At 39.3% G+C, this 27,723-nt stretch overlaps 1 protein-coding gene across 1 annotated transcript in view; it reads right to left on the minus strand.

Moving 5' to 3' along the window:
• Positions 1–1,679: 1,679 nt before the first annotated feature.
• pgm5 (phosphoglucomutase 5) overlaps positions 1,680–27,723 on the minus strand; it is a 33,585-nt gene continuing 7,541 nt past the window's right edge. The window contains exons 6-11 of the mRNA XM_012870093.3: positions 26,757–26,911; positions 16,776–16,891; positions 11,607–11,742; positions 10,775–10,958; positions 4,787–4,924; positions 1,680–2,125 (exon numbers count right to left, since the gene is read on the minus strand). Coding sequence (XP_012725547.2) covers positions 2,036–2,125; positions 4,787–4,924; positions 10,775–10,958; positions 11,607–11,742; positions 16,776–16,891; positions 26,757–26,911 — 819 coding nt within the window. The 3' untranslated portion in view covers positions 1,680–2,035. The remainder of the gene's footprint in view (positions 2,126–4,786; positions 4,925–10,774; positions 10,959–11,606; positions 11,743–16,775; positions 16,892–26,756; positions 26,912–27,723) is intronic.

Consider the following 27,723-nt stretch of genomic DNA (forward strand, 5'->3'; position numbering starts at 1 on the left):
AATTGAAACTTTTTACATTTTTACACCTGGGATTCCGAGTAGGTTTTGGTTTAAGGGCCTGAAGACTTGAGTTGGAGTGTGTGGCTTTAACATTTTAGGAAAACAGGAAGGAGCTTTACCATGCAGGGTCCTGAAATTTAAAGTCAGGATTTTAAAATGACTCCTGAAAATTAAACAGAAAATCAGTGCAAACACCTTGGAACAGGACTGGTGTGTAAGCTCTTTTGTTTGTTCCGGCTGCAGCGTTTTGGACCAGTAGTTTTGGCAACGGTCAATAAAAGCATGTATAACCGTCTCCAATTCCTGTTTCGGCACCAAGTTTCTCAAATGATAAAAACTGTTTTGCACCGGTTGCTTTGAGAAACACCGATTAGTCAAAAAACACCACCTACACTTTTTAGGTTTGACTTGACTGCAGGGTTTAAATGACCTGCCTGCCTGATCAGAGGAACCATGCACCACCAGAGCAATGGTCTAGAAACCTGGTGTTCTCAGAGTTCAACGAAAAGGAGAATTAGGGAGTTAGAGAGGATCATGAATGTTCTACTTTATTCATTGTGGTCCTGGAAAGTAGAGCTTAGGTTGTCAACTTGTTGTACCAAAAGGCTGAAACCCAAAACAAGAAAATATTAGCCTTTGTTGTCAGCAGGACAACAAAGCTCAGCAGTTTCTAAAGAAACTTCAGGACGTTTCTCGTGGGTTTGATGTGTTTTCTTCTTCTGTCTCCTTCATACCTTATCTGTTCGTGTTTTTCTCAGGAGCAGCAGGTCCAAAACACCCGAGGGTACAATTGGAACACAATAAACGTTGAAGTGAAACAGTAACCAGAACTTTACAGCCATCGTGTTTAATGAACCATATAAATGTTCTCAAAATGTTTTCGTTAAAATTGAACGCCTACTTTAAAAAAAGATTACCTCATAATGTCCTTTCTCATTTAATACTCTGTCTCAAACATTTTAAGATCTCAAAGGGTCCGTTTGAATATTAGCAACACCGTCAGTGAGAACTGACACCAGCGATGACCCCTGGTATTGTAAAGGCGACGGAGCAATAACTTGTACAACCGACAGCTAACCTCTGAATGGCTGAGTGAAGACATCCTTTCGGACATCCACAGGCACGAATATCGAGTCAGAATGATGGCAATCAACGCGTTTATGATTTCCTGCTCTCGCCGTCTCATCTGAGTGGTATAAAGATCAAACCTCATAACTTCTTATCGCAACTCGACAGCTTCAGTTTGTTTCCTGCTCAGCTGGAAAACAGGTGCTGTTCGATCGCGACAAACATGTCTTACCGAGGAAGAACATCTTAAGTAAAAATCCCAAAATGCAACATGGAACATCTCAGTTATGTTTTTTTTATTTTTTTATTGTCCTTTAGTCTGGAAAAATAATGCACACAAAGAAATGTTGATTTGCAAACAAAAAATGAAATATACAGTATATTTAAATAGAATTACATGTTTTAAGGGGGGGAAAGGGTCCTACAGTAAACATTTTCCTTCTTTTGTCTCATTTTCCAATAGAAAAAAAGAACTCAAATCGTAATTCCCTTTGCTCACAGCTTGCTCTAAAGGAAATTGTTGCAGATTGTGGAGTTTTGTGGGAAACAATAGACATGACAAAAAAAAACACTTTGCAGAGACAGCTGTGATAAAAGCAGAAACAACAATATTCTGTCTTCACATTTGTGTTTATTGTTTGCATAATTTCCATTATTTATCCATTGAAGTATTTGAACTTGCTTCATGTTTTTTTCAGTTACTGACTCATCATAGTGGACAAAAAACGAACAGAGATGTGTGGCTGTGACAACATGTTTGTATTTGGGAGACAAATCCCAGCAGAGACAAAAAAAAAATGAAAATCTGACGTTAGTCGCTGTTCAAGGCAAAGTGAAAAACCAGGCTGAAGCTGCGGAAATGCAAATAAGTACATAAGGTTAAATGAACAGTGTGAGCAGGTAGATGCATATAGGGTGTGTGTGTGTGTGTGTGTGTGTGTGTGTCTCCCGTTTCTTTCCTCTTAGCTCATGTGATGACGTTTGGACCACGCCGTCCTGTCCTCTCGTGAATGTTTGAGATCTTCAGGGCGATGGCAATGAGAGGCCCCAGCACCACCTGCAGAGGAAAAATAAAGCCACAAAGAACCCAAAAGTAAACATGACGGAACATCGAGCTTTGGAACCTAAATGCATTAAAGAAAGAAGTCTGGTTATTATAGCAAAAGATCTTCAAACATGTGTTCAGTGTTGTTATTGGTCAAAGGTGACGTAAAAGCAACGAGTCCTTAGTTTCTAGTTTATGCCGTTCTGTTCTCTGCGTATGAAGTGTTATTTTGGTTACCACGCTGATTACCTTCCCTCTCATGACTCTTTATCTCGTTGTGTGGCGGCTCAGCTCCCCCTGTGTTTATTACTTATCTCCCTCAGCTGCCCTGCCTCCTCACCTGATCCACATTGCCTCTGATCAGACCTTCATGTTTGTCATTTCTCCAACCCGGCCTCAGTATAGACAGTATACAGTAATCCTATTGAAAAGTTAATTTATTTCAGTTACTTGATTCACTAAGGGAAACACATTATATCTATTAACACAGACTGATGATGTTGTAAAGCCTTTAATTGTGATTTCCCGCCCCCCCACCTCCAGCTAATAAAAACGCCACATTTAAGATTAGAACATTGTAACTGACCAATGAAAAAAAAAAATTCATGCAGCAATGGAGGCTTGATGAAAGCTATGTTTTAAGGTTATTTTCAAAGGTTTTTCTTTGTGATGGCATTGCTCTGTCCGCTTCTCTGCCCCTCTTTTAGTTTATTTTATTTAATTATTTAACCTTTATTTAGAGGTATTCTCGTTGAGATCCAAAATCTCATTTTCAAGAGAGACCTTCCTGGATCTCGTGCTTACCTTTGTTAATTATTCTTAAGCTTTTGTTTGTATCTTAGTTCTTACTTTAGTGGACTTTGTTCTCAGTTTATTTCATGTACATTTTGTTATATTTCCTCTTTCCCTTCAGCTCGTTACTCTCCTCCCCTCAGCTCCTCTGTCTCATTGGTCTCAGCCGCTCTTAATTTCCCTCTGACTGATTTCACCTGTGTAATAAAGGTTCTTGTACCTTTTTAAAAGTGATCCTTCATTATGGTTCTATCTGAAATTTTTGACATCTTTATTTTTTTATAAGCTCACATAGACCGGATAATGCTGTAGTTTTAATGATAAAACATACACTTTCAAATATACAACAATCCATTTTTAATTAGGTTGGTTTGTTTGTCTCTCTCCTGGTAGTTTATAAGTTTCTCCCTTCCTGCTTCTCCCCTCTCTCACCTATTATTTAAAGTGATGAACCGGTCCAATCTATTTCCAAATCAAGATTTTCCATTTTATTCAGACCTGGCACTGAAGTTTATGTTAATTGCTGTAAATCCTTTATTTGCACCATAATACCTCAGTCAGAGATGTGGTTACTTATACTGTACCAACACTGGTTAAACATTCATTGCCTTACTTTTCTGCTGCTTGAGCATGACTATAAGCATACATTGCTAATGATCTATATTTTGCTAAGCATATACAGCAAGTGCTACTGTGACCAAAAAGCATAGAGCTAAATCAAATAGAATAAAAATATCCTTTTTGTTTTCCGACTGTGGGAAAATTTGGTGTACCAGTGGCAAAGTGAAAGTATAAAATAAAAAAAAGGAGAATAAGAGACTGTAAAGTAAGGGCACATTTACAACATAAGGCAAACTATACTGTACAGTTAATAAAAATATCATATTCATATTGAAGGAAATGTGTAACTGTGTGGGGTGATTTTCAAAACCGTGTGCAACATGCATGTGAATGTGAGCATAAAAAAAAACAACACTCTGTTTACAACCATTGAAAAAATTTAGCAAATGACCAAGTTTCCTGAGAAGATGCCCTGGATAGGGTCAGAGAAAACAAAAGATTTCAGAGAGTTTGTTCTACTTTTGTAATGGGATTTTGTCACATGTAGCAGATATTTAATTACAGAAATAAACATCATATTAAAGGGAAATTGAAACCCAGCAGATTAATTAAAGAGCTATTGCAAGTCAACGAGCAGTTGCCGAGTCATGCCTTGTTGCGACTTTGACAAAAATCAACACCAAGTAAATGTCTTGAAGTTGATGAACGTTGTCTTAAGAAGCGAGTTATAAAGAATGAATGAGGACCAGTATGATGGTCACACAGTGCAGCATCTCCGGCAAGCGTGTATGTTGATACTGTTTATGCTTATGCGCAGTGGATTTATGTAAGAATTACGTTATTACATAAATAATAAATAAATAACCCAAACAGTGCATATACATCTACGTGCAAAATCATACAAAACTTAATAAAGGGGATTGCATTTTTTTTTGCAACGTTTGGGGCTGTCAGCAAAGAATCTGTCTGGATAAGCAGGATTTATAATTGTGGGCATTCTGAATGACAGTTTCTATACGTATCGGGCAAGCAGCAGATTGACTGAATGCTGGGTTTGTGTGATTGAAAAAAGATTAAATAAAAGACAGACTGACCTAAATGAGGCCGAACAGTCGCTGTGACTTCAGCGATTGCAGACTTTCAGAAAACTACGGGTCAATTAACTTCATTAGTACACAGCATCCTCCATAACTATTTGTATCCCTGCTAAAGATGTGTAAAATCCTCATAATAAATAACATTTATTTTTTATAAGGCTTTTATTTATTTTTTGAATCAGCTTTAATCAGGTGAACACCAGATAACACGCAGCATCCCTACCTGAGTCTCTCTGCTGTGTCTCTCAGGGTCTCTCTCAAAGCTCTCAGCGTAGATGCGTATGGTTGCGCCCGTCCCTCCGCCGCTCCCGCTCATCCGAAACACGAGACGGGAAGAGTCGGTGAAGACGATCCTTAAGCCCTAAAACATATATTAAAAGTTTCAATAAACCTTTTCATTGAAAGTTAAAGTGATTTAGAAGAATTTGAATAAGAATAAAATCTAGGAAATATTCTGTATACTCCAATTAGCACCACAAACGACACAATGCACCTTAACCATATATTTTTTTTTACCAAGTCTGTTTGATGCACATTGACAGTAAACGTCCACTAGATGTCACTGTCACTTTGCCTTTTGTGGTAATGAGTTTAAACTGTAATTTGTCAAACTGTTCAGCATATAGGCAATATATATATATATATATATATATATATATATATATATATATATATATATATATATACTTATGATGCTATGATGCTAGACTATTTGGGCGTGCAATCCAACGTAAACCCATTTTTTTTTTTGGCAGTAAAGAACATTTAGAGGCCCATAGTCTGATCTATTCATCCTTTCAGCAAACAGGTTATCAATGGGATGGGATCGCATTATCTTATGGGAAGAAAAGGAGCAAAAACTCTAAAATTGCTTCTGTGGTGATAATAACCACAACAATAAAGTATCCATATTTCATCTACTAACGTTTTAAATATTTGAGAAAACATTCCCCACCTGAGGCATAAAACTTTCCTCTAAATGTTATGTATTATTATTATTATTATTATTATTATTATTATTAGTAGTAGTAGTAGTAGTAGTAGTAGTAGTAGTAGTAGTAGTAGCAGTGTTTTAGTCACTTGCATGGGCGCACCATGCAGTCAGTGAGCGGAAAAGCTTTTCAGACTGTTCCCTTCTATGATAAACAGAAACCTCTCTAAAACTCCAGCTCCTCACCTTTATCATGACTCTGGAAGTGAGAGGACGATTTAAAAGAGGGGCAGTGATAATAAGAGATGTCCGCCTGCCCGTCTCTGTATGTGGGAGTGTGCCGGCTCATCTCTAACAATAGAGCAGCAGTTATCAGCAGGCTGACAGACTAATGCTTGTTAAAACCACCATCTGCTGCAGAGCATCGGCGGCTAGAAGGGGAACATACATGCCGTCTCTAAATGACGTGGACTGCCTACAGTGCTGTGCAAAAACGTTTTGCTACGTGACAACCAAAGATTTCAATGTGCTTTATCGGGGTTCTGCTGGATTAATACAGTTATTATTACTTTTTTTATTTATACAACATAGACCCGTGGGCACATATTTAAAAACTCATACAGAGCAACCAAACGAGACTTACTAGAAATACAGTGTTACGATGTTTTAAATCATAAATAATTTAGAAAAAATACAAATTTAAGAACAAGAACTAATACATTCTGACATTTTGGCTTCCACATTTTTTAAAATGAGCATTAGACCTCTATAGGATGGTGTTACCCTCGGGTAACAAACCACATATCATGATTTCACAAAGCCCCTTTAATTGCTTTATTATTTATTTATTTTTTTTGGGGTGGGGGAGGACACACATTTTTATCCAATAAAAAGAGAGGTTGATGTTCATGTGACCTTTTTTCTGGGAAAGGGGCGGTCCTTTCAGAAAGAGAAGTTGCATGCTGCACAGTGCCATCAATTGGTAGGTTGAATGACATTTTTCAGCATGTTTATACTTGCGTTAACTTTAAATGAAAAAAATATATTCACATGCAAGAAGATGTAAAGAATCATTTTTGACAATTTTAAAACTTATTTTGTCATTAATTTAATGCTTAAACTGTGTTTTGTTTTCGTTCGTTGCCTCAGGGCAAAACCACGCAGTTAGGACATTTTTGTTCAGACGATATCGTTCTACAGAGCGGATATGTCGTAGTGCCAAAATAATGACCATAATCATTTTTTTTTAACCTTTATCCTTAAGGTTAAGACAGACTGACGGAGGCAACAACATTTTAGGGCCGGAAGGCGTAAGTTAGGGTCACTTACTGAGACAGTGAGGTTGTAATGTGGGTAAATGGCCTTCACTTGTACAGCGCCTTATCAAGTCCAGTGGAACCCAAAACACTTTACCCTAAATTCAGTCATTAACTTATTCATACACATATTCACACACTGATAAGTTACAATGTTGCCACAGCTGCCCTGGGGAAGACTGACAGAAACAAGGGTACCATACATCCAGACCACTAGCCCACTGAGCACTGCCAGCAGGTGGACATAACAAGGTTGAGGTTCGAACCGGAAGGTTGACGGTTCAAACCCCAGGATGAACGCCCTACCTCCTTGTGCCACCATGGCTTCCAAGTGAGGAAGAGTGGATCCCTACATCTTGGTCAGGCATGGGTCAACCAGCGCCGTAACGTGTATAATACGTATGTCAGAGGATAAAGAGTGCTATAGCACAATTTCAAAATTGTGCTTCCTGTTTTCTTGGCAGAAATGTGATGTACCTCAGCGTCACATCAACCAGCAACTGCTTCCCGAGGCTCCATAAAGAAAAGGAAATAAGAGTGGAATGGCAACACCCCCGCCCACCCCATCACCACCATCATGCACGCACATACAGATAGAAATATACTGTATGTTAGCACACAAATGTTCATTTTAGATGTTTGTTTACATGCTGTTTAAATGTTGAATGAATTCCTGTTTAAAACTGCTTATTTTTGCATATTCATGTGTATGAATAGCTCAGTCAAAGTCCAGACCGACATCCATTTGAGATTCTGTGGTAAGACTTGAAAACTGATGTTCACAGAAGCTCGCCATCCAGTCTGACTGAACTTGGGCTATTTTGCAAAGAAGAATGGACAAAAATGTATGCCTCTAGAGGAACATGCCCAGCAGAGACAAACCCCAAAAGACTTGGAGTCAATAGTTTGGAACAACATTCCAAACAATTATATTGTTTGAGAAAAAGGTGGAAAACCGTGTATTATTTTTCTGCCGCTCCACAATGATGTACTACTTAGTGTAAACTCCCAATCAAACACGTGGAAGTTTGAGGTTGCAATATGACAAAATTTAAAAACGTTAATGAGTTAATTATTTTTTTGTAAGGCTCTGTGTGTTTAATCAACCACCAAATAATCAGAATTTATTTGAACTAAAGGGATTTTGACGACACTAAGTATTTATTTTCCAAGACGTCAATTTAATCTGAAAAACTCACAAAGAGAGAAAAGGCAATTAGAAAAGTTTATTGATACAACAATTTAAACTTTGGCGCTTAAACTGATTTAAACATTAATGTAGATAAACAGATGTATGAGAATAGGGATATTTCCCCCAGGCCTGAAACTGGTGGTGGAGTTTAGATAGATGAAGTTGGTTAATCCATAGAGGCTGGTTTGCAAGGTAATTGCTTGAGTTAAATGTCAAACTTGGATAAACAAAGTTTGCATAAACTGTCCATGATGAGCAAGCATGAAGCGACTGTGGAGAGAAAAAACTCCCCTTTGGGAAGAAACCTCTGGCAGAACCAGGCTAAACATGGCGGTCTTCTGCCGGACTGTTTTAAGAGTGACAGAGAATTCCATGAGAGTCCAGAAGGAACTACACTCTGGAAGGGCGAGGTTGAAGGAGCATCGAGGAAAAGTCAGATGGAGCTTGCTACGATGGTGGAGAAGGGGATGGAGGTGGGTTGAAATGGTCGTCTGAATCGAAATCCGACATTGGTGCGACGGTTCTTGCGCTTGCTGAAAAGCAGGCCGAGAGATGATTTGGAGTTGCTTTTAAGGTGAACACTGAATGATGATTGGGCTTCGAGGAGGTGTGGCTCGAAGCGGATTGGCTGCATCGGAGGCGGGCCAGCATGGAAGTGAGCAAGAGTTTCTTCAGTTGAATTTCCGCCTTTAGCTTCATTATAATACGTACAAGGCTCTCTGCTTTAATTCACCTGTCATTGAAATGATTTGCTGAGAAAGTTGGCGAATGTAAGCTGGTCAACTTAAAATATCAAGGCAAAAAAAAAAGAAAAAAAGATGGAAGCAAATTCTGTTAAAAAACCGAAGCTGACACACCTAAACAAGAAACGAAAACACTTTCATCTAAAACAATCACGATTACAACGTTTATCCTGGGAAGGCGAGTGGAGATGAAAACTGAAAGATAAATATGTCGGCACAACATTTTCCAAAAACAGACAGCTGAGTCTAAGGGCTTAAATCCGTGCGCTCTCTGTCTGACATGCAGACAATGCCAGATGAATTCGGTAGCCGACAACAGACCCGCTGCCATGCGACTGCAGCGTAAATCCTCCCAGCCCAGCGCTGTCTGGCGCATTTCTGTTTGAGCGTGTTTGTCTCTGTGCGCCTCACTTCCTCCCCCCCTGTGTGATGGAGACGCTGCAAGAGAGATGACAGCTGATATAGGTCTGTACTGGGAGGAATGCACGGCGTGAAAACATTCGCTGGGTGGCGACCGGGTTGCTAGGGTTTTACCATTTCGGCCTGACCAACTAACTAGCAATAGACCTGGTGTGTCCAGAGTCAGATGTGCTTTTTGCTTTTTGCACACGTAAAGCGAAACGCTCAGCCAGGGTGTGCGTATATGTGGGGTGATATTACTTTCATGGGGCAGGAGTTAAATCTGCCAAAAGGAGAGTGAGGAAGCACAAGTCATTGTCGTTTTTTAGGATATGACATACAATAGAAGAAGAAATGGAGAAGTCGACTTTGAAAAAGTTGAAATACAGCGAAAGAGTTAAAAGGACTGCGACAGGAAGGTTACACTAACCAACCGTTATCAGTGTTTACGCAGAACTAAACCGTATGTTATGTGAATGAGCGAGTTTATGATATAGAACGACTGATAAGATGTTCATATCCAAACATGGAGCCTCGCAGTGGGTGGTCCGGAGGATAGGGAGAGGAGGAAAAGAGAGTCAACAAGTACGAGACCCAATAAGTGGGAGATCCTTCTGTGTCCATTTCTGTTTTTTTTTTTGTTTTTTTTTAGCAGTTCTTATTCTGTTGTCTTATTTCTGCATAACCTTAGCAGTGTATATACATGTTGCATAAATGTGGTCAGGTTGTGTATCTTGGATGTCATTTTCATTTTGCCTTTTTTATTTATCATCAAGGCTTGTAAATTAAATACTGTACAGCAAATTGTGTCCAACTTTTGGGCCATTAACCTCCATTCAAAACGTTTTCTGTAAATGTTGCCAATTGATTTCTGGTTTTCAATGTATATAACACTTACCAATTTTGGTAAGTTTACATAAAAAAATAATAATTTATAAAACAGTATTGCTGCCAGTTAACACTTCCTGGCTCATATACCAGCTTTAAAAACATTTTTCCTCAATATAAGCTGTTAAAAAGTTAGAAAACGTGTGAATGTTTATTATTCATGAGGTGAACGATGGTTAATAATGAAACATTGATACATATGAGGGAACATACGGTTATAGACCAGTCAGGCTGCCCATCCTGATCGTAATGTTATGCCTGAGCAGTGAAGCTTTTTTTCATTTGAGCTGGGGGTTGTGGGTGTTAGTTATTAAAATAGTTTTCAGACATACCGTGAACTGAATGAGTCTTTGTGGTGTATTATCCAGTTAACTAATCATTCCTTTAAGAATATATCACATTTTGGTGTTTTAGGAAACAGGTGAATAAAAAAAAAAGCAGCCAAAAAAAAACTATATAAAAAACAAATATAAAAGCATTCAGTATATAATGGAAACTACATAGTAGTTACTAAATCTTTTTTTTCAATGTTGATTTGGCAAACCAAAGACCACCACCGGGTTCAACAAAAGATAATCTTATCATCTCAGTTTTTTGTCTTGTTTTGGGTTTTTTTTTGTCTTTGTTTGCAACCAATTTCTGTTTATCTTCCTTCTGAAATGCTAGAAATCAAAATTTTATCTCTACGTGTTATTTTTGTTTTTGATGTTACATCCCACATTTGGAGCCGTGCCGCACCGACCTGGTTCCGGGCGACTGTGCCGTCCACCGGGTCGATGTACTCAAAGTTCTCGGCCCGCTCCACGCTGTAGACGTGGTCTCCCACAGCGAACTTCTGGCTGCTGAAAGCCTTGTCTGAGATCACCGTCTCCAGATCCCTCATCAGGTAAAAGGCTGCACGTGGGTCCAGGCCTTCATAATCAAACCTGGAAGTCAGAAACAGATATATGCACACACATGCATATTTAAAATGGATTTCAATTCAAGAGCAATAAAAAGAAAGCAAAACTTTAACATAGAAGATTGCACAGTTTGAAAGTTTTTCATCAGATCTTTCATTTCTAATGCATCTTCAGACTGGGTTAACATCGTAGCGTTTCATCAACAACCCGTGACATTTATAAGAGCCCTGAATCCTCAGAGAGATGATTAATGGGGGTGAACGACATGTTTCTCAAAATACTGACAGATGTTTTAAAAATCATCATCATCATGCCTGGTCCTTATCCTAACTCATTTCTCCCTGCCGTGCATCTCGTCTTGTGGGAAACGTTCATCAGTTTAAAAAAGCTCTCTGTGGGAACACACGGCACAGAGCTGCAGCTACTATCAGTGGGAACTCTTTCTGTAGAGACTCTCGCTGGGGAGAGGGTGAAATGAGGACGAGCGATGATGCTAACTTTAGCATTTTAGCTATTCATTGCAGACATTTACACGATAGGAAGTTCGCAGTGCACTGCGCGGCCCTCCCTTCCTTGCTACAGCGTTCACTATAGGTTGAAAACACATCAAAAGAATTTCGATCAGCGTTGTATTCACAGACAGATGACTGGATGTCTTTCAGAGCTCATCACCTGCAGAAATAGTTGCGGCCAAACCTGGCCCAGTGCTCCCTGACAATCTGCTCCACACCTTGTTTCCTGGCGGCCATGATGGACAACCAGGCCAACACCGACCACAGGCCATCTTTCTCGCGGATGTGGTCAGAACCTGAAGGTGAAAAGGAAAGAAAATATCATAAGACTTAAGAAATTTGTCACATAGTCTCTGACTAAACATCATAACATAACATAATCCTTATATTAAGCATAATACACAGAACACAGTTGACATACACTGCAGAAAGCATATGATCTTGGTGGAAACATTATGGGGTGCTTGACAGCCGAATACTTGGGTGACTTGCATGTATCTGAAGTAACTAGAGGAGCGTTGGGATTTTTGATAATGTCTGCGAGTAGATTCCTGGTTACCTAAGTAAATCAAATGCTAAACCTAATTTTGCTGACTGAGAACAGGGTGGTTTCATGTTTCGTGTCAGACTATCCTGCCTCCCATTGAAAATGCTTGGCTCAACTTACAAAGCAGAATGAGGATTGAGGACTGCCAGGGAGCAGAAAATTCACATTAATAATAATAAAAAAAAAAAACAGACACGATAAAAACAAATGATGAGTAAATGAGGTTTTCAGTACATAATACAGAGCATTTTTCACTTCCTGTCACATTACAACCAATCCCAAGGTAATAATATTTAATCCACTGTTGCATTTTGATCTCTAGCTAAAATTTTCGCTGCTGCTGTACTCCCCTAAAAAATATGCTTTACTGTTCAGGCATGGATGCTTTTTCATATATTGTAAATATGTAAGTTTGCACAAATTGGATGGAAAAACAGCTTTGCACATAAACAGCTGTTAATGAAAACAGATTTTGCTTCCAATTTTTGACAATCCCAGGTTCAGGCAATAGCCACAGCAAAACATCCAGTTTGTCCATATTTGTTTTGTTTTTTTTATGAAGAAACTTTAATAGCAAAAACTGGTATTTGTGAGCTTAAAATTTAGTTGTGAGCTTAGAATTAAAGTTCTACAAATGTTATTATTTATGGTGGGGACTAAAGTTATAGTTTTCTTAAAATGAAAAATTGAAATGAAAAGAATATGCTGAAACATAATATTTTTCTGGTAAGGATAGTTTATGTGTGCAAGGGACAGAGGTGAGGAAATTCCTCAGCATTATTTCATCCTAATTGGGGGTAATTGTCTTTCGCAAGTATTACGACTCGACCGGTTCAAAATTGGATCAGAACCAGTGGAAACAAAGTTTAATATAAAATCCTATTTCCCCTGAATCTATTCTGATATATATCTACAAATAGATTCAAACTGATCATATAATGACAAGGCTTTGTTTAAGGGTGCAAAGGAAGCAAAGCAGAAGTTAAAAAAAAAGGTATAAAATGGGGGTAGAAATTAGCGAGGGGGGCACGCTGACCCAGATCAGTCTCTGCTGTAAGATAAAAAAAAGAGATGAAAAAGACAAAGATAAACATACAGACACAACCAGGGCCTGCTGCTCCTCCTGGATACACACATTCACACACACCAAGGAGGAGATCACCCCCAAAGTCTCTTCCACATGGGGGCTGTTCACATAGACAGCTGCACTGTAAAGGTATCTCAAAGGTTAAGAATGTGACAGTAATGTTTCCGTGCGAGAGCTTAAAGTGGAAAAGGACTGGGGTGTTTGTAGGTATGATTCTGAGGGTTTTTTTCCATCTGTGAGGAATAGAAAGAAAATCCTGAACGCATCTTTCTGCCTCTATCCTTTGGTAAATAAGCGTATGCAACTCTTTTTTCCTCTCCAGGCACCGAAAAGACGAGAAGCCCCGTTGATCCCCGCGTCCGGCTCCATCAGCGTACAGTTGTCAGGAAACTGACAGTTGTGATTATCTAATCCCAGCTTTACTGTCCGTCTACCCTTTTGTCTGTCGCTCGCCGTCAAAGACGAGTCAAAGAGGGTCACCCAATAAAACAGATTCAAGATCTGTATCATCAAAGCACAGCTGCACTCAATAATGAGCCCTCGTTGCAGCTGAGCTTTTCTTTTTCGGCTCAGCTCTTCTGCCCCTTCATCACCCGCTGCTAGGAAGCCTCCAGAAACATGCTAACAAAGTTTTATTTTTTGCGATGTGACAAAGACATGCGAAATTATTCTTTGGTAGGTTCACACAGTTTCTTCTCCTCCTGATAGTTTGACTAAAATGTTTTTGGCACAACATCCAGCAGATGACTCATTGATAGTTAGTAGATTTGAGCAAATCAGCGGCCTGGGATGGCTGAAGTGTCCCGGTTCATGCTGTCTGACGTGTTGGAGCCAGTGAAGAGCAGGAACGGTGCACGGCTCTGATGAGTTACTCTGCCGGGCTCTCTCCAGGCTTTTTGCCTTACAAGGATAGACAATGAGTGAGCTCCTAAAGTCATCTGGGCTCTCCAACTCTCTGGTTATTCTCCTCTCGTCTCGTTCAACGCTTCGTCTAGCCGAGCTATGACCACCATCTGGTTTTTTTTTCCCCTTTCTCTCACGCTCTCCCCCATCTAGCATTTATCTGCTTTTACCCCCCGCTGTTTTGCTGTATGCTGCATAAAAATTGAGACGATACGGAAAAAGTCCAACATTTCAAGACAATAAACAGCGATCTACCCTCATGGGTCAGATTTAAAGATCTGTACGGCAATTATGCACGTCTCATCATTTGCAGAGTTTCAAAGGTTATTTCTGGCCATCTACCGTATGCTGGTGTGTGCGTCTGCATTTGCATTTCCTAAAAAACATTTGCCGTGGAGGCTTGTCGGCATGTCGCGGTGATTCACGGAGCCCCTGTCTCCTTTTATAGCAGAGGAATGAGGATTATTTACACATGCGGTCAGGGTCGCAGCCCCTATCATCTATTAGAGTGCTCTGACTGGAGCTGAAGGCGGCCAGGATGCACCGCTTACAACCCTAGACCTGAAATAGACTGGAAGAAAGGCAAAGCCGTGATATTTAGGCTGACAAATGATCACTTGCCCGTTCGACTGCTCCTTCACCTATATGTGGGTTCTATGAAGTGCCTAGCAGAAGCATATACATACCTGGAACTGTTTCAGGTTTTATTCACCTCACAACCGCAAAAGTCAATGAATTTCGTGGGAATTTTACGTGACAGAAAAACAAAAGCAAGGGAAAAATGTTGATGAGGAAGGACCAGGATGCACGAAGTTTTAAAATGTTTGTATGGATGCAAATCTGAAAAGTGTGGCGTGCAGCTGCATTCAGCCATCTTTACTCACATCCCTCAATAAATTGAGGGATGTCGCCTAAGAAGTAAAGTGAGCTTGAGAACATTAGTTAACAAACACCTTCATAAAAGCAAGGAACACAGCAATCAGTCATAAAGTTGTGGAGCAGTTTGTCTGAGTACTTCACAGGGCAGTTTGAGCTATCATCCAAAAGTCAAAGGAGTACGACACAGCTTCAAACCTGCCTAGAAATGGCTGTCCACCTACTTTGATCACCTGGGAAAGGAGAACATTAATCAGAGAAGCAGCCAAGAGGCCCAAGGTTACTCTGGAAGAGCTGTAGTGACCCACAGCTCAGGTGGAGGTATGACAATATTTAGTCCTCCACTCCCCAAACCTGGCCTTAGGAGTGAACAGAGGAAAGCTCCTGTTCAAAAAAAGAAAGAAAAAAGATATTTAAAAGTCCTATCTGGAGTGCTCCAAAAACATGTAATGGACACAGCAAAGGTGAGGAACAAGAGCTGGTTGGATGAGAGGAAAAGGTAAGAATCTGGCCTACTAGCAAATCACAATTTGTTGCCCTTAAAACGCTATGTGTAGTAGAAGACTGACACTGCACAACATCCTGAATACACCATTCCTCCAACAAAGAATGGTGATGGCAGCATTATGCTGTGGGAATGCCTTTCTTTAGCTGGGGCAGGGAAGCTGGTCAGAGTTGATGGGAAGATGGATGGAACTAAATCCAGGGAAAGCCTGGAAGAAAACCTGTTTTCTTGAGACTTGTGGATGCTGTGGATGTTCACCTTCCAGCAGGACAATGATCCTAAACATACAGCCAGAGCAACAATGGAATAAACTACTTTAAGGCACAGCCATGTGCTAGGATGACCCAGCACAGGTCCACACCTAAATCCAAGATCTTGATCTGTTTTGGAAAGACGAATGAGCTAAAATGTCAATGTAGAGAGCTGGTAAATGCACAAGGTGGCAGGGTTGCAGCTGTAATTGCATCAAAAGGTGATTCTGCAAAAACATTAACTGAGAGGGTCGGAACACAAATGCACGGCGCACCTTTCACATTTCAGATTCTGATTTCCTTCCTTCCACCTCAAAAATGTGATTTAGACTTAGACTTTGTCATTCATCTGCTCATTTACAGCATGCGTTTGACCGAAATTATGTCCCAAGGCTCTGAATAAAAACAGAAGACAAAAGAGAAGCATGTGCAATATAGAAATGATTAAAAGCATGAAATATAAACATAAAAGAAACAGAAACCAAATAAAGATATTGTGAAATTTGTCAGGAATGTAGCAGCAAACCTAAAAAGACATTTTATATGTACGGAAAAGTTATGTGTAAGAATGTTGATTGTAGCAGCAGGGTGAACAGAGCATATGATGGTGCTGATGGTACAGTTACTCAGTGCAACAGAGCTCACAGGGACCATGGAAAGTAACTAGTTTTGCACATAAATTGGGGCGGTCATTGGGAGTTTAGCAGTCGTATGATGTGCATGAGTGGAGCCTTTGTGCAGTCTTGATGTTCTGCATTTGCGAGATGTGCCATCTTGTGTTGGTGGGTTACATCTAATCCCTGCAAAAAAACACTGAAGTCAGCTGTGAAAAAGTCGAAGTGTCTTTGCAAGTCTCACATATAGAGATGTCACAATCATCATTTTCCCTTTTATCATAAAGTTAAAAGGGAAAAGTAAACAAAACAAAACAAACAATTGAGCAAACAACTCTGCAGAAGCTGGTCGGTGCTTTAGTCCAAACCCAGCAAATGCTCCAAACCGGTCTGAGGGTTTGCATCTATGATCTATTCTTTCCTGTCCAAAAGACCAATTCTGCTTTTGTTTATAATATTTTAACTCCACATGACAGTTCAGCAATCACATATCTCTCTTTATGAGCCTTTTATGTTCAGAGCGTGTACTTGCGTGCTAGATCGTACCAGTTCCAAAGCTCTCCTCCCCACACAGGGAACAGCGCCCAGAATCCATCAGGTTCCCAAAGTACCTCCAGCCTGTGGGAGTCTCATAAAGAGCCAGCTTCATGGCTTTGGCTACCCTGCAAACAGCACAGGAAAGCAAAGAGAGAAACAAAAACAAAGTTTGGTCCTTTGCGTTTTTATCAGATCAGAAGGGTGAGTGTGTAAGCAAATCCTCTGACCTTTAAAATAAAGCGAACCAAATGCTGCATGACAGTAGCAATCTGCCAACAGTTCATCCAGTAACTTAATAAGGCAAAATGCTGCAAGAATAAAATGAGTCAACCTTTCACTCCACGTTCTCCGAACACAGGCAGAGTGGTCTTCAAAACAACGGGAGAAGAGAGGGAGGGTGCATGTGTGTGCCTGCATGTTTATGCATCTTATATGGGGGTCATGAGGAGTGAGCTGCACGTGTGTCAAATATGTGCGGAGAGAGGGGAAAGGAGAATTAGGGTTTTTTTAGTGTTGGTTCACCAGAACAGAGACAAGCCGATGAAAATCACATAAAGCATTTCTTAAAGAGGCTACTACACTTTGGGAGAAGAAATTATTGAATTATTGGCAGACCTCTGAAAGATGTGTAAAACACAACATGAAATACGTGGTCGTCATCAAGGTTTGGTGACCCCCAAGAGGATATTATCTGCTGAAGTTATCTAACGGTGAGCTTTGAAGATTTTTTTTTTTCACGTCCCTTTGCCTCCTCCTCACTGTGTGTGATGGCAAAACAAACGTTGGTCCCTGTCAAGCCTTGTTCATCACGGTGCCTGGTTTGTTTTAACCTTTTAATGACTGCTCTGACTGTGGGTAGGAGCATTTAAAGATGCTTGTCTTTTGGTGGTTTCGAAGTTTTTAAGCTAAAAGAAAATCTTAATTGTATTTAATGTTCTCCCATTTTTCCCATTTTGAAGAACAACTAATAGAAGTGGGCCTAGAAGTGGGCATATCTATAACCTGGAGAGACAGGATGTCAGCGATTACATTTATATCATCTTAAGAAGCTGCAGTATAAATCAATAAAACGGTTTAGTAATGTTTAGGTATTTTCTAAAAGAAGTAAAGAAAAGTTTCTTTAAAGTGGGATTACTGTATTTTCCTGATTGAATAAATTTAGTTATTTGGAATTTTTACAGTTTCTAGTAAGATACTGAATAAAGGGGCGAACTTCCCACAATTGAGTAAATAAATATGTTGCTAATTCAAAATTATGTGAGATCATTTAACACTAAAACAATAAATTAGGACATAGTAAACAAATGTGCAAATTTGACTAGATATGTTGACATTTGATGATTTGATGAATGATTTGTAAAATTATTAATTGAAGCAACAACTCATTAAGCTTTAAAATTCTTAACATATGGTCGCCTTCTTAAAAAAGTAGTAACTGTTTAGCAATTTTTTTGCCTAAATTAACTGAATAACTTATTGCCAGTTTTTTTGTTTTGTGCTTTAAAAAAAATTACTTTATTCCATTATTTTAGGAAGGTGGGGATATTAAAAGTATCTATCTATCTATCTATCTATCTATCTATCTATCTATCTATCTATCTATCTATCTATCTATCTATCTATCTATCTATCTATCTATCTATCTATCTATCTATCTATCTATCTATCTATCTATCTATCTATCTATCTATCTATCTATCTATCTATCTATATCTATATCTATATCTATATATATATATATATATATAAATATATCTATCTATCTATCTATATATATATATATATATATATATATATATATATATATATATATATATATATATATAGAAATAAAATAGCTGATCGTTTGTTTCCTTACTTTATAATTCTGTTTTGTAGCACAGCTTGAGTTGTTGTGCTTTATAATGTAAACCAAATATCAGGATTTATTAGGTAGAATGGAATGGTTTAAATTGTTTTATGATGGACTGTAACATAAAATAATAAATCAGCAATTCAAATAACTATGCATGATCCAAAAGATTCAACTTGTTTAATTTTTTTTTCTTTTTCTGCATGTCCTGTTATTTCAGACCTGAGTCTTCATGAAGAAGTTTGTTGCCTACATGTGCCGGGGCAACTTTGCACTTCACATTTAATTTCCTAACTGCAATAAAAAAAAATCTTGCACATTGGAAAAATATGTATGCAGTTTTCTAAACTGTTTAATGAATTTATCGCAGTTGGATTTGAATTGTGAAACCACTAATGAAAGGAAAAGATTTTGACTCATCTGTTTAAAGCAATCACAGACCTACCTCAAAGCTTTTAAGTGTAAGATTTTCAATAAAATTGTACTTTCTCCTTTCTCAAGAACAGGGAGGTGTTTAAATATGAAGTCAGGGTAAGCCAGAAGATGTAAGAAGATATTTACAAAGAAGGTTGTCTTTCAACATGTTGGAAATGGCTGTGGCTCTTTCAGACTGCGAGAGAGAGCGACACTTCAAGCAGAAAACAGGAAGGCTGGATGAAGTGCATCAGAGTTGCTCTGGATTAATATTTGAGCTAACAACCTCTTTCTTTTATGTCTTACACCGGACTTACACCGGTCTTACACCGGCACTGTAGATCTTGACAGCCTTTCAGAAACATCAGAGTTAGGGTAACGATCTACATTCTCTATAGAGTACACATAAAAAGTTGTTTTATTATGATAACCATGCTAATCATCAACATAAGATGCTAAAGAGAATTTAAAATGTCAACTCAAAAGTAATTTTGTCTTTGTTTTAAAATATCAGGTAAACCTTGTTGCACAGCGACTGCTCTATCATACACGTGGTGTGATGTCATCACTGCCTCTGATGAAAATAATAAATGACTGCTTATGACAGGAAAGCAACAAAAATAATATTTTGAAAAGATTTTCTTATGTATACATGCATTATAGTTCCTAAAGAGAAAGAGGAATCAGCAAAGGCTTCACAATCCAGACAAGGGGAATCGGGATGATCTAGCTATTCCTTTAATTGTATGAGAAGCTCAAGAAGCTGCAGTTTGCCTCCTGTAGAAACAATAAGTGCAAAGTTACCGTCTCAACTGCTTGATGTTGCCCGCACGCCCTCACAAGCAACATCGAAAACCTCTCTATGATCACCGCAGCATGTAAACACATGTGCCTGGACCAAGGTTTCCTAAAGTAAATATCTAAACCAACAAAACAGATGTTTCAGCCAAAGGGACGAACACGTGGGCATGTCAATCCGAGGGAATGCACTGGGTGCTAAATCTGAACGGGAGGCTTTATGTTTTTTTTTTCGAGTGGTGGTGAAAACATCTTCATAATAACCATGCACGTAAATAAACACTTGCTGTGTTCCGTGCAGTTGTTTAGAAGCGGAGGGGATGAATTACCAAATATGAGGAAACCAGCCTGATCCCCCTCCGGGGGATGCAAGCACTGGAACGGAGAGCCTGGCATTCCTAAAAAGAAAACAAACAGGCCCCTCTGACGAGCGTTTGCCGTTTTAAATAGCACGTCCAACCGGGCCAAAATAAGCCCTCGGTCTGCACACAGTGGGATTGGTTTTCAAGCAAGATTGCTATATTAAAGAGACTAAAAAAAAGTGTGAGAATCAGTTCGCTTTTGCTTTGGTAACTGCACCGATTGACTGAGAAAGGAAGCCCAGGAACTAAACTAAACTGCGGACCCCTCGGCTCGCTACGGCGCGTTGAGCTTGAGCAGCTGATCTCTTCCTTTTGCATTGAAAGGGGAGCTGCTGCATACACAAGCGAGACCTTGTTCCCCTCTTGCTTATCGCTTCTTACATTTCCAGCAACAGAACAGCACAAGACAACAACAGAGTGGCAAAGGGAGTTTCTGATTTTTTGTAAAAACAAAGATGTTGAAAGCCGGTGAAATGTCAAAACCAGTAAGCTAGTAAGCCATGCTGGGAAACTCCTGAACTGGAGAAAACAAACAAAAAAAAGACTTGACAGGGGTGGTGGTGTGGGGGGGTGGATGTGGGTGGTGGGCGGAACTGGTGTATGCTACCATAGGCACATTTGACAGACACACCACACTCTCTTTGTCAAGTCAACAGTGTTTTCCATACAGAAACACCAAAGGGTTTCTATTCACAGATGCAGTGCTGTGGTGTGTTTTGAAATCATATGCTCTCAGGCTTTGCATTGAATAAACAACATTTTCCCCCACGACAGCAATGCATTGTCATGAATGAAGACGGGGGGGGGGGATGGGGGATCCGACAAATGACAATGACAACTGGGTGGTATATACGGGTAGGAGATGAGAGAAAACATGAGGAACGGGTGGAGTTAATCAAGTGATAATGAAACTCAGGTGAAGGTAATGAACTAAAGGAAGCATGACGCAGGAAACAACAAAAATCAAAACACAATCACCCAATAGCTGCGTATCCTTCCAGTTCTCATGTGAACTTTGAGCAAACTTTTAAAATGTCGCAAAAAAAAGGATAATGCGCATCAGACGTTGTTTCCATTTACTGGTTTGTAGCTAATTAACCAGGAGACGTACAGCGTAATGTCGTCATACATCAACGCTGGCTGTAATAAACAGTAAAGTAGAGGTCGCTAACCAGCACGGACCACGGATCAGTAATGGAGCGAGACTTTAAAGAATGTGTATTTATTTTTTTTTTCCATAGTTGAGACTAAGAAACGCTCGAGTCTCTTCATGGGTCCAAACGTACCGGTTGTTGCTTCCAGCCTTGTTTTTGTGCGTTATGGGAATATCCGGGAAGACACTGGCAGCAGAAATAGCTGATCATTCCATGTGAGGTTCATGTTCGCTACGTCAGAACTGATTCGACAAATGTGTTCCCATCTCTTCTTTAAAGCATTTACTGCTTTTTTGTCAAAAACCACCTCAAGTGAGTGGGAAAACTTTTTTTTTCTGAAATTTAGTGAGTTAATTCAAATTTTGCCGTTTCCATTAACCCGATCTAATGTGATACTTCTAAATGCGCGTCAAAAACATTGATGGAATTGCAACTAATGATCATGACAAGGATCTGCTAGAACAGGGGTTCCCAAACTTTTCAGCCGGCGATAAAATTAGGAGAATAAAATGGTATTCTTTATAAGAAATCTTACAAAAAAAAGTGCAGCCTTCCCCCTGCATTACAGTTAAACTTTGGTATTCGTTTCACATGAAAGGAAATACTAAATATTTTTAGCACTTCAGCAACAAATCATCTCAGGACCCCCAAGAGATGTCTCGCGGTCTCCCGGTGGGTCCAGACCCTTCACTTTGGGAACACCTGTGTTAGAAAATTCATGTCACAGGACAGGTGCCTTATAGACAGTGGATCCCCAAAGTGCACGCACCTCCTTTATAAAATTCTAAGTTTTTGTGATGTAAAAAATTAGACCTATGATCAATCTTCTTCAACTAAAAACAAACAAATATGTTGCAGGGAAAATGTAAAAAATAAAATAAAAAATGCTGTAGAAGCCTGGTTGCACAACTGTGCACATCGTTAAACAAAAATTTGGTTGAAGACTTACTCAACCGTGCAAAAGTTGTCCAAATCTTGAAGATCTTGTTAAGTTTAACTCATTTGCAGCTAAAATACAGATCAGCAATTTCAAAGTAAAACAAAATACTGTGTTTTTACACATGTTCATCAAGGTGCTAATATATTTTGAACTGTATAAAAATAAATACATAAAAAAATTAATTGTATGAGTTTTCTATAATTGCCTACAATCGTACAATATGGTATCAGAAGAAGAATACACACAACTGTTATTACTGGTGATTCTTTGCTCTCTGAGCATGTTTTTGCATGATCAGGTGTACTGAGAGATTAGTTTACCTCGCCATTCAACAAACCTAGCATCTGGTGGCTTTACTCGTCACCACCCCTGCATGTAGAGCGCAGTCTGGACTTACAGTGTCATGAAGACGTAAGCTGCTGCAATAATTAGCATGTTTTGTGCTTGATGTGCCGAAACAGAAACTGCATTCTTTTACCTGAAGATTTTGACACAAAAGGCAGCATTGGCAAACATAAAAAAGTGACTGCATGGCTTTTATAAATAGCTCATTGTTGACGCCATGTTAGCATTGTCTTTCTGACTTGAACTCAAAGCAGATTTCTGGGACTTTCCAGAGATTTCTTTCACATATTAAGATCTGTCAGAGGAGAAGTGTGCTTGCACAATTTGTGTCAAACTTGAACACCCTCTGTTTCTGTTTCCTATCAAAATATTGCATAATACAGATACCGTGGACCTGATGGCAGACTTTCACACTTTCTCGTAATAGGTTTTCACAGCGTTCTCATTTTAAACTCGATCTTTATAGTTATTCATCATAACACAAACACAGTTATATGAAACCTTCCTTCATGTCTAAAATCCTGACTTTCAGTCACAGTAAATAAGTGTTATCCCCCAGGAAACATGTGCAAAGCTGTCAAAGCTCTCAAAAGCAAACAACTTCTCTCATTGCCTTGACAAAGTTTGGCCACATTTAGAAGAGGCATCGTGCATTCATCTAGGGAAATTCCACCCATATTTATGTATATTTATAAAAATCACCCACAGAGCAAATAACTCCTCACTTTCCAAGATGGTTTTACGTTATGTTGATTGTGCCAAAAAATAATGGGCTGGAAGAAAGCGATTGCTAAAACGCTACATGTTTCATGGTAGGCCTAAAACAAATCGGGCCAGAGAATGGATCCTGACTTTCTTTTCAAATAAATGGTCTAAACAGACTTTTTAATTATTCGGTTGTTTTTGAAAACATAAGATTAAATATCGTACATTTTTGGAACATTCTAATTCAATTTTATTTATACAGTGCCAATTCACAACACATGTCATCCCAAGGCACGTTACAAAGTCAAATTCAATCAAATCATCCAGACAGATTGGTCAAAAAGTTTCCTATCTAAGGAAACCCAACAGATTGCATCAAGTCTTGACAAGCAGCATTTAGCCCTCATGAAAGAGCGCGGAGCCACAGGGGCAGCCATCTTATTTCTTTCTACTGAGGCCTTCCTCTTCTTCTCATAAACATGAACGCAGCTCACTTCTTGTGACTCAGCCATGTTCAAAGTCTACGGCGAGAGCAGCAGAGCTACATTGAATGGCTAACCGCTAACCTAGGCCGCTAAGCTAACTGGATACATAAACACTAGAAGTGCGCATTCGCAGCCAGCAAGCGGAAACTCATTGGCGTTACGTGAGCGTGTCAGAATGATTGGCATGTGGGACAACCAATAGATAAGGTGATTGCCCCGGAACCTGAGGGACAGATGAGGGACGTCTATGGGAGAGAACAGGAACAAAACTATAACCAATCTCTGCCCTTCGGACCGAACGGCAGAGATTGGTTATAGTTTTTACAGGCATGCAGCTCCCGCAGAGAACGATCATTTTAAACCTCCTTTTTGTGAATACATAACGTATTAACTACTTTCAGGATGAAAGGATGATTTTACTCAGTATAACAAAGATTGTTTCTGGACAGGATTACCAACTATAGCTATAAAAGTAGACAGGGTGTCTGCCTCACCGACCAAAACTGGGAGTTAGGTCTACAGGAGAGGAGCTTGATGACTAAAACATCTCCCTAACTGAAACCTTACAAGCTGGGTTTAGAAAAGAGATTCCAAACAAATTCACTTTGTAAAGATCAGTCAGTATTGCACAATATGGGTGAATGTCACTGAATCTCTGCCCCTATTGGCTGTTGAGTTGGAGCAGCGAGACAAGGCACCAAGGGTCGGGAACAGGAAGTAGAGTAGAGGAGTGGAGGAGAAAGCCGGCAAGTCACTTTTCAAAAAAACATTTTTTATTCATTAAGTTAAAATTAAAAGGATGCAGTCCCTCACAATAGTTTGTTTTATCATTCATAATTATGAAATTATTACATTTGTAGATCATATGTACAGGCTACATTTAAAACCTTAAATGACTCAATTAAAGGAACCCATCATTGCACTATCCTACAATCCCCGCAATCGCTCACTGTTCTCCAGTCAGATGCTGTTTGTAAAGATTTGCACCTTTAGGTCAAGGCGTGGAGTTTTCTGTTGACTCTTGGAGGTCCTTTCATCTTATGCTCCACATGTCTACCTCTGACACACAAAAGGCTTTTTAAAGCTTGCCTTAAAAATTTCTAACATATTTTTCAGGTTTTTTTTTAAAAACGTTGTCGATCAGCCATTAAATTCATTCCTCCCTAATGTAACGTGACTGTCAAGGGCTCAGCCCTCTTCCATCTCTACATCCTCCGTACTTGAAGTTAGGAAAAGCAGATGTTTCCTTCAAAATGTCCATGCCACTGCCCTCTCCATGACTGCATCAGCTGTTTTCTTAGTTTGTGCCAAGAATAGCAGGGAAACTCAAACACAAGCGGCACAAGCACTATCAGTCAACCAACCAGGGATTAATATAATCAGGGAAAACATTTGTAACCTTTCCAGCTGATCTCCTAAATGTCCAACATTTCTTAAACACAACTAAGTTTTCCAGAATGCAAATGGCTGAACGCGGACTACATACTCTTGCATTTATACAACACCATGCTTGACTCTCCAGAAACATGGAGCCGGGGGGAGTTCTCAGTCCAAACTCCCAGAGGCACTCTCCTAAAAAAGCTTACACTTGGACTGGCTCCAGCATGCACACACACCACACCACCGAGCATTTCAACACTTCCTGGAGTTTGTCAGACCCTGCAAACTTTTCCCCGGGTGTTACATTAGGAACATGAGAGGTGGCTGTCCGGCTGAGAGCTGAGCAAAGTGAGAGCGGCTTGTGGCGATGTAAGGCGTCCTCTGCGAGTGTTAGGAGGAAAATTCTGTAGATGTGTGGCGCTTCATGAGAAAGGATTCTGTTGGGTAATTTCTCTTCTTAACGTAAACAAGAAGTTGCAGGAAGTTAATTGCGTGCTATCATCATTGCAATGATAAGAAAACAGGCACCCATGCTGGACATAGTTTGTATTCCTATGTGAGCACTTGACGGTCTTATACATATTGGGCAATCTGCACGCAGACAAGATAACTGCAATAATGCCAACATATAGTATATTGCATCAACTCTGGGATGTTTGAGTAAAACAATGAACACAACATAGAACAAGTGGGATTTTTAATTGCTGTAAGACAAAAATATAGACTTGTTCATTTGTGCATACGGGTAATATTTGTTGATCTTTACTTCTACTTTTTTACTTTTTCGTCACTTTCCTTTTTCAGCGCAACAAAAATGTCCTTGAAAACGTTTTGAAGCTTTTGAGGGTGAAGTTTTTAATAACTGCATGACATTATAGATATCTTATACTTTTGAGGATCCCACGAATACATAAAAATAAGATCAAATTTGATATTTCTGTGGCTTATTTCAGAAATGTGGAAAGTCGACAAGCATGCATCCTTGTTATGAAGCAGGACATGGTCTAAAGCTCTTGTTCAAAATTCAAAGTAAGAATAAAGACAGTATTTACATCTCATTATAGAGCATCAGCCCCTCATCACAGTTTTAATATGAAAGTGAAAAAGTTTCTGGAGAGTCTTTAGTTTTTTACTGATCTTGTTAGGGGCACTGCTTTGTGAATAAATCGTAAAAAACCGACTGCGTGAGTTGTATTCCTTCTGATTAGTTAATTTATTAAAAAAAACTGTTTCCTACAGGCCGGTATAAGTTCAAGCCAAAGTGGAGCGCCCTGTTGGGATTCAACCTGCTGAAACAACGTTAATGGGGATAACTTTAGCTACAATGCCATGCTTTCACTCGGCACTCTCTGCTCTGCCCATATTTTACCTAACAGGCAGTATTTCGGGACAGAAATAAAATCAAGAGTGTGTAAGAGAAGGATCTTTATGTGACGGGAAGATGGGCAATGCCCCCCTGTTGGGATATCGAGCTCCCAGGGAGTTAGTGTGAAAAAAGGAATTGGATTGTCATGTGTGACTTTTCAGTGAGTGCGTGTTTGTGTATTTGCTGTACCTGTCCAGAGCTGCGCTGGTGGCCATACTCCTAGCAAAGCCTCTGGCGCCATGTTGTCTAAAGTAAGGGATGGTGGAGAGGTTTGCAGCAATGATGGCAACCGAGTCCGAAGGGTTCACAAAGAATCCGTTTTCTCCAAGGATCATGTACCGGTCCTGCCACAGACACACCATGCACGGAATTAGGAGTCACGTTTAAATAATAAATATCTTCTTTAGTCTGTTTTAAATAAACCCAGCCACTAAGAATGAATCACTAACAAACAGCTCAGCCCTTTGTTGCTCAGAAACTAATTCTGCTCTATGAAGCATGCTCCTTCTGAAGTGTATTTTAGGTATGACCTGAGCACGCCGTCTGGCTGCCATCAATACTTACTAACTCACTAAATGCGGAGCTGAAAATCTTCCCTCCATTTATTTATACCATTTACTTTTGGCTCATGGACTCGTAGACTCTACAAATGAGCTACAATGACTGAGCAATCCTCAACACTGGCATCGTTAAGGGAGATAACGATTACGGTTTAATAAAACAATAAAGAAGCAGTCAGATAATAAACACTGATGTCATACATGGAGATACCGATCATTAAGGGACCAACTGAGCACTTGTGAAAGAAACCTTATATTGGTGGGATAAACTGAACAGCTTTTTACATTGTTATTAATACGCAGTTATTTGCCCTCATTGGTTTTTCTGGTTTTGTTAACAAGCAAACGATTAAAAATAAGAATTAATTTCTGTTTTACAAGTGGATTCAATGTGAAAAGGCATTGCTCCGTCTTTCTAACTTAGATAAAACTGTTTTTTTTTTTTTACCTTAACATTTACAGTAAAGGCCAAAAAAGATAAATGATGCAATATTTCTCACACATATGAAAAATGTTTTTTTTTTATTTACTTCTAATCCTTTTTAATGTTTTCTGAGTTGATAACCCCTCTGGATGTTATGTGGCTAAGATAACAG

Source organism: Fundulus heteroclitus, chromosome 12, assembly GCF_011125445.2.
Source record: "Fundulus heteroclitus isolate FHET01 chromosome 12, MU-UCD_Fhet_4.1, whole genome shotgun sequence".
NCBI classification, from domain to species: Eukaryota; Metazoa; Chordata; class Actinopteri; order Cyprinodontiformes; family Fundulidae; genus Fundulus; species Fundulus heteroclitus.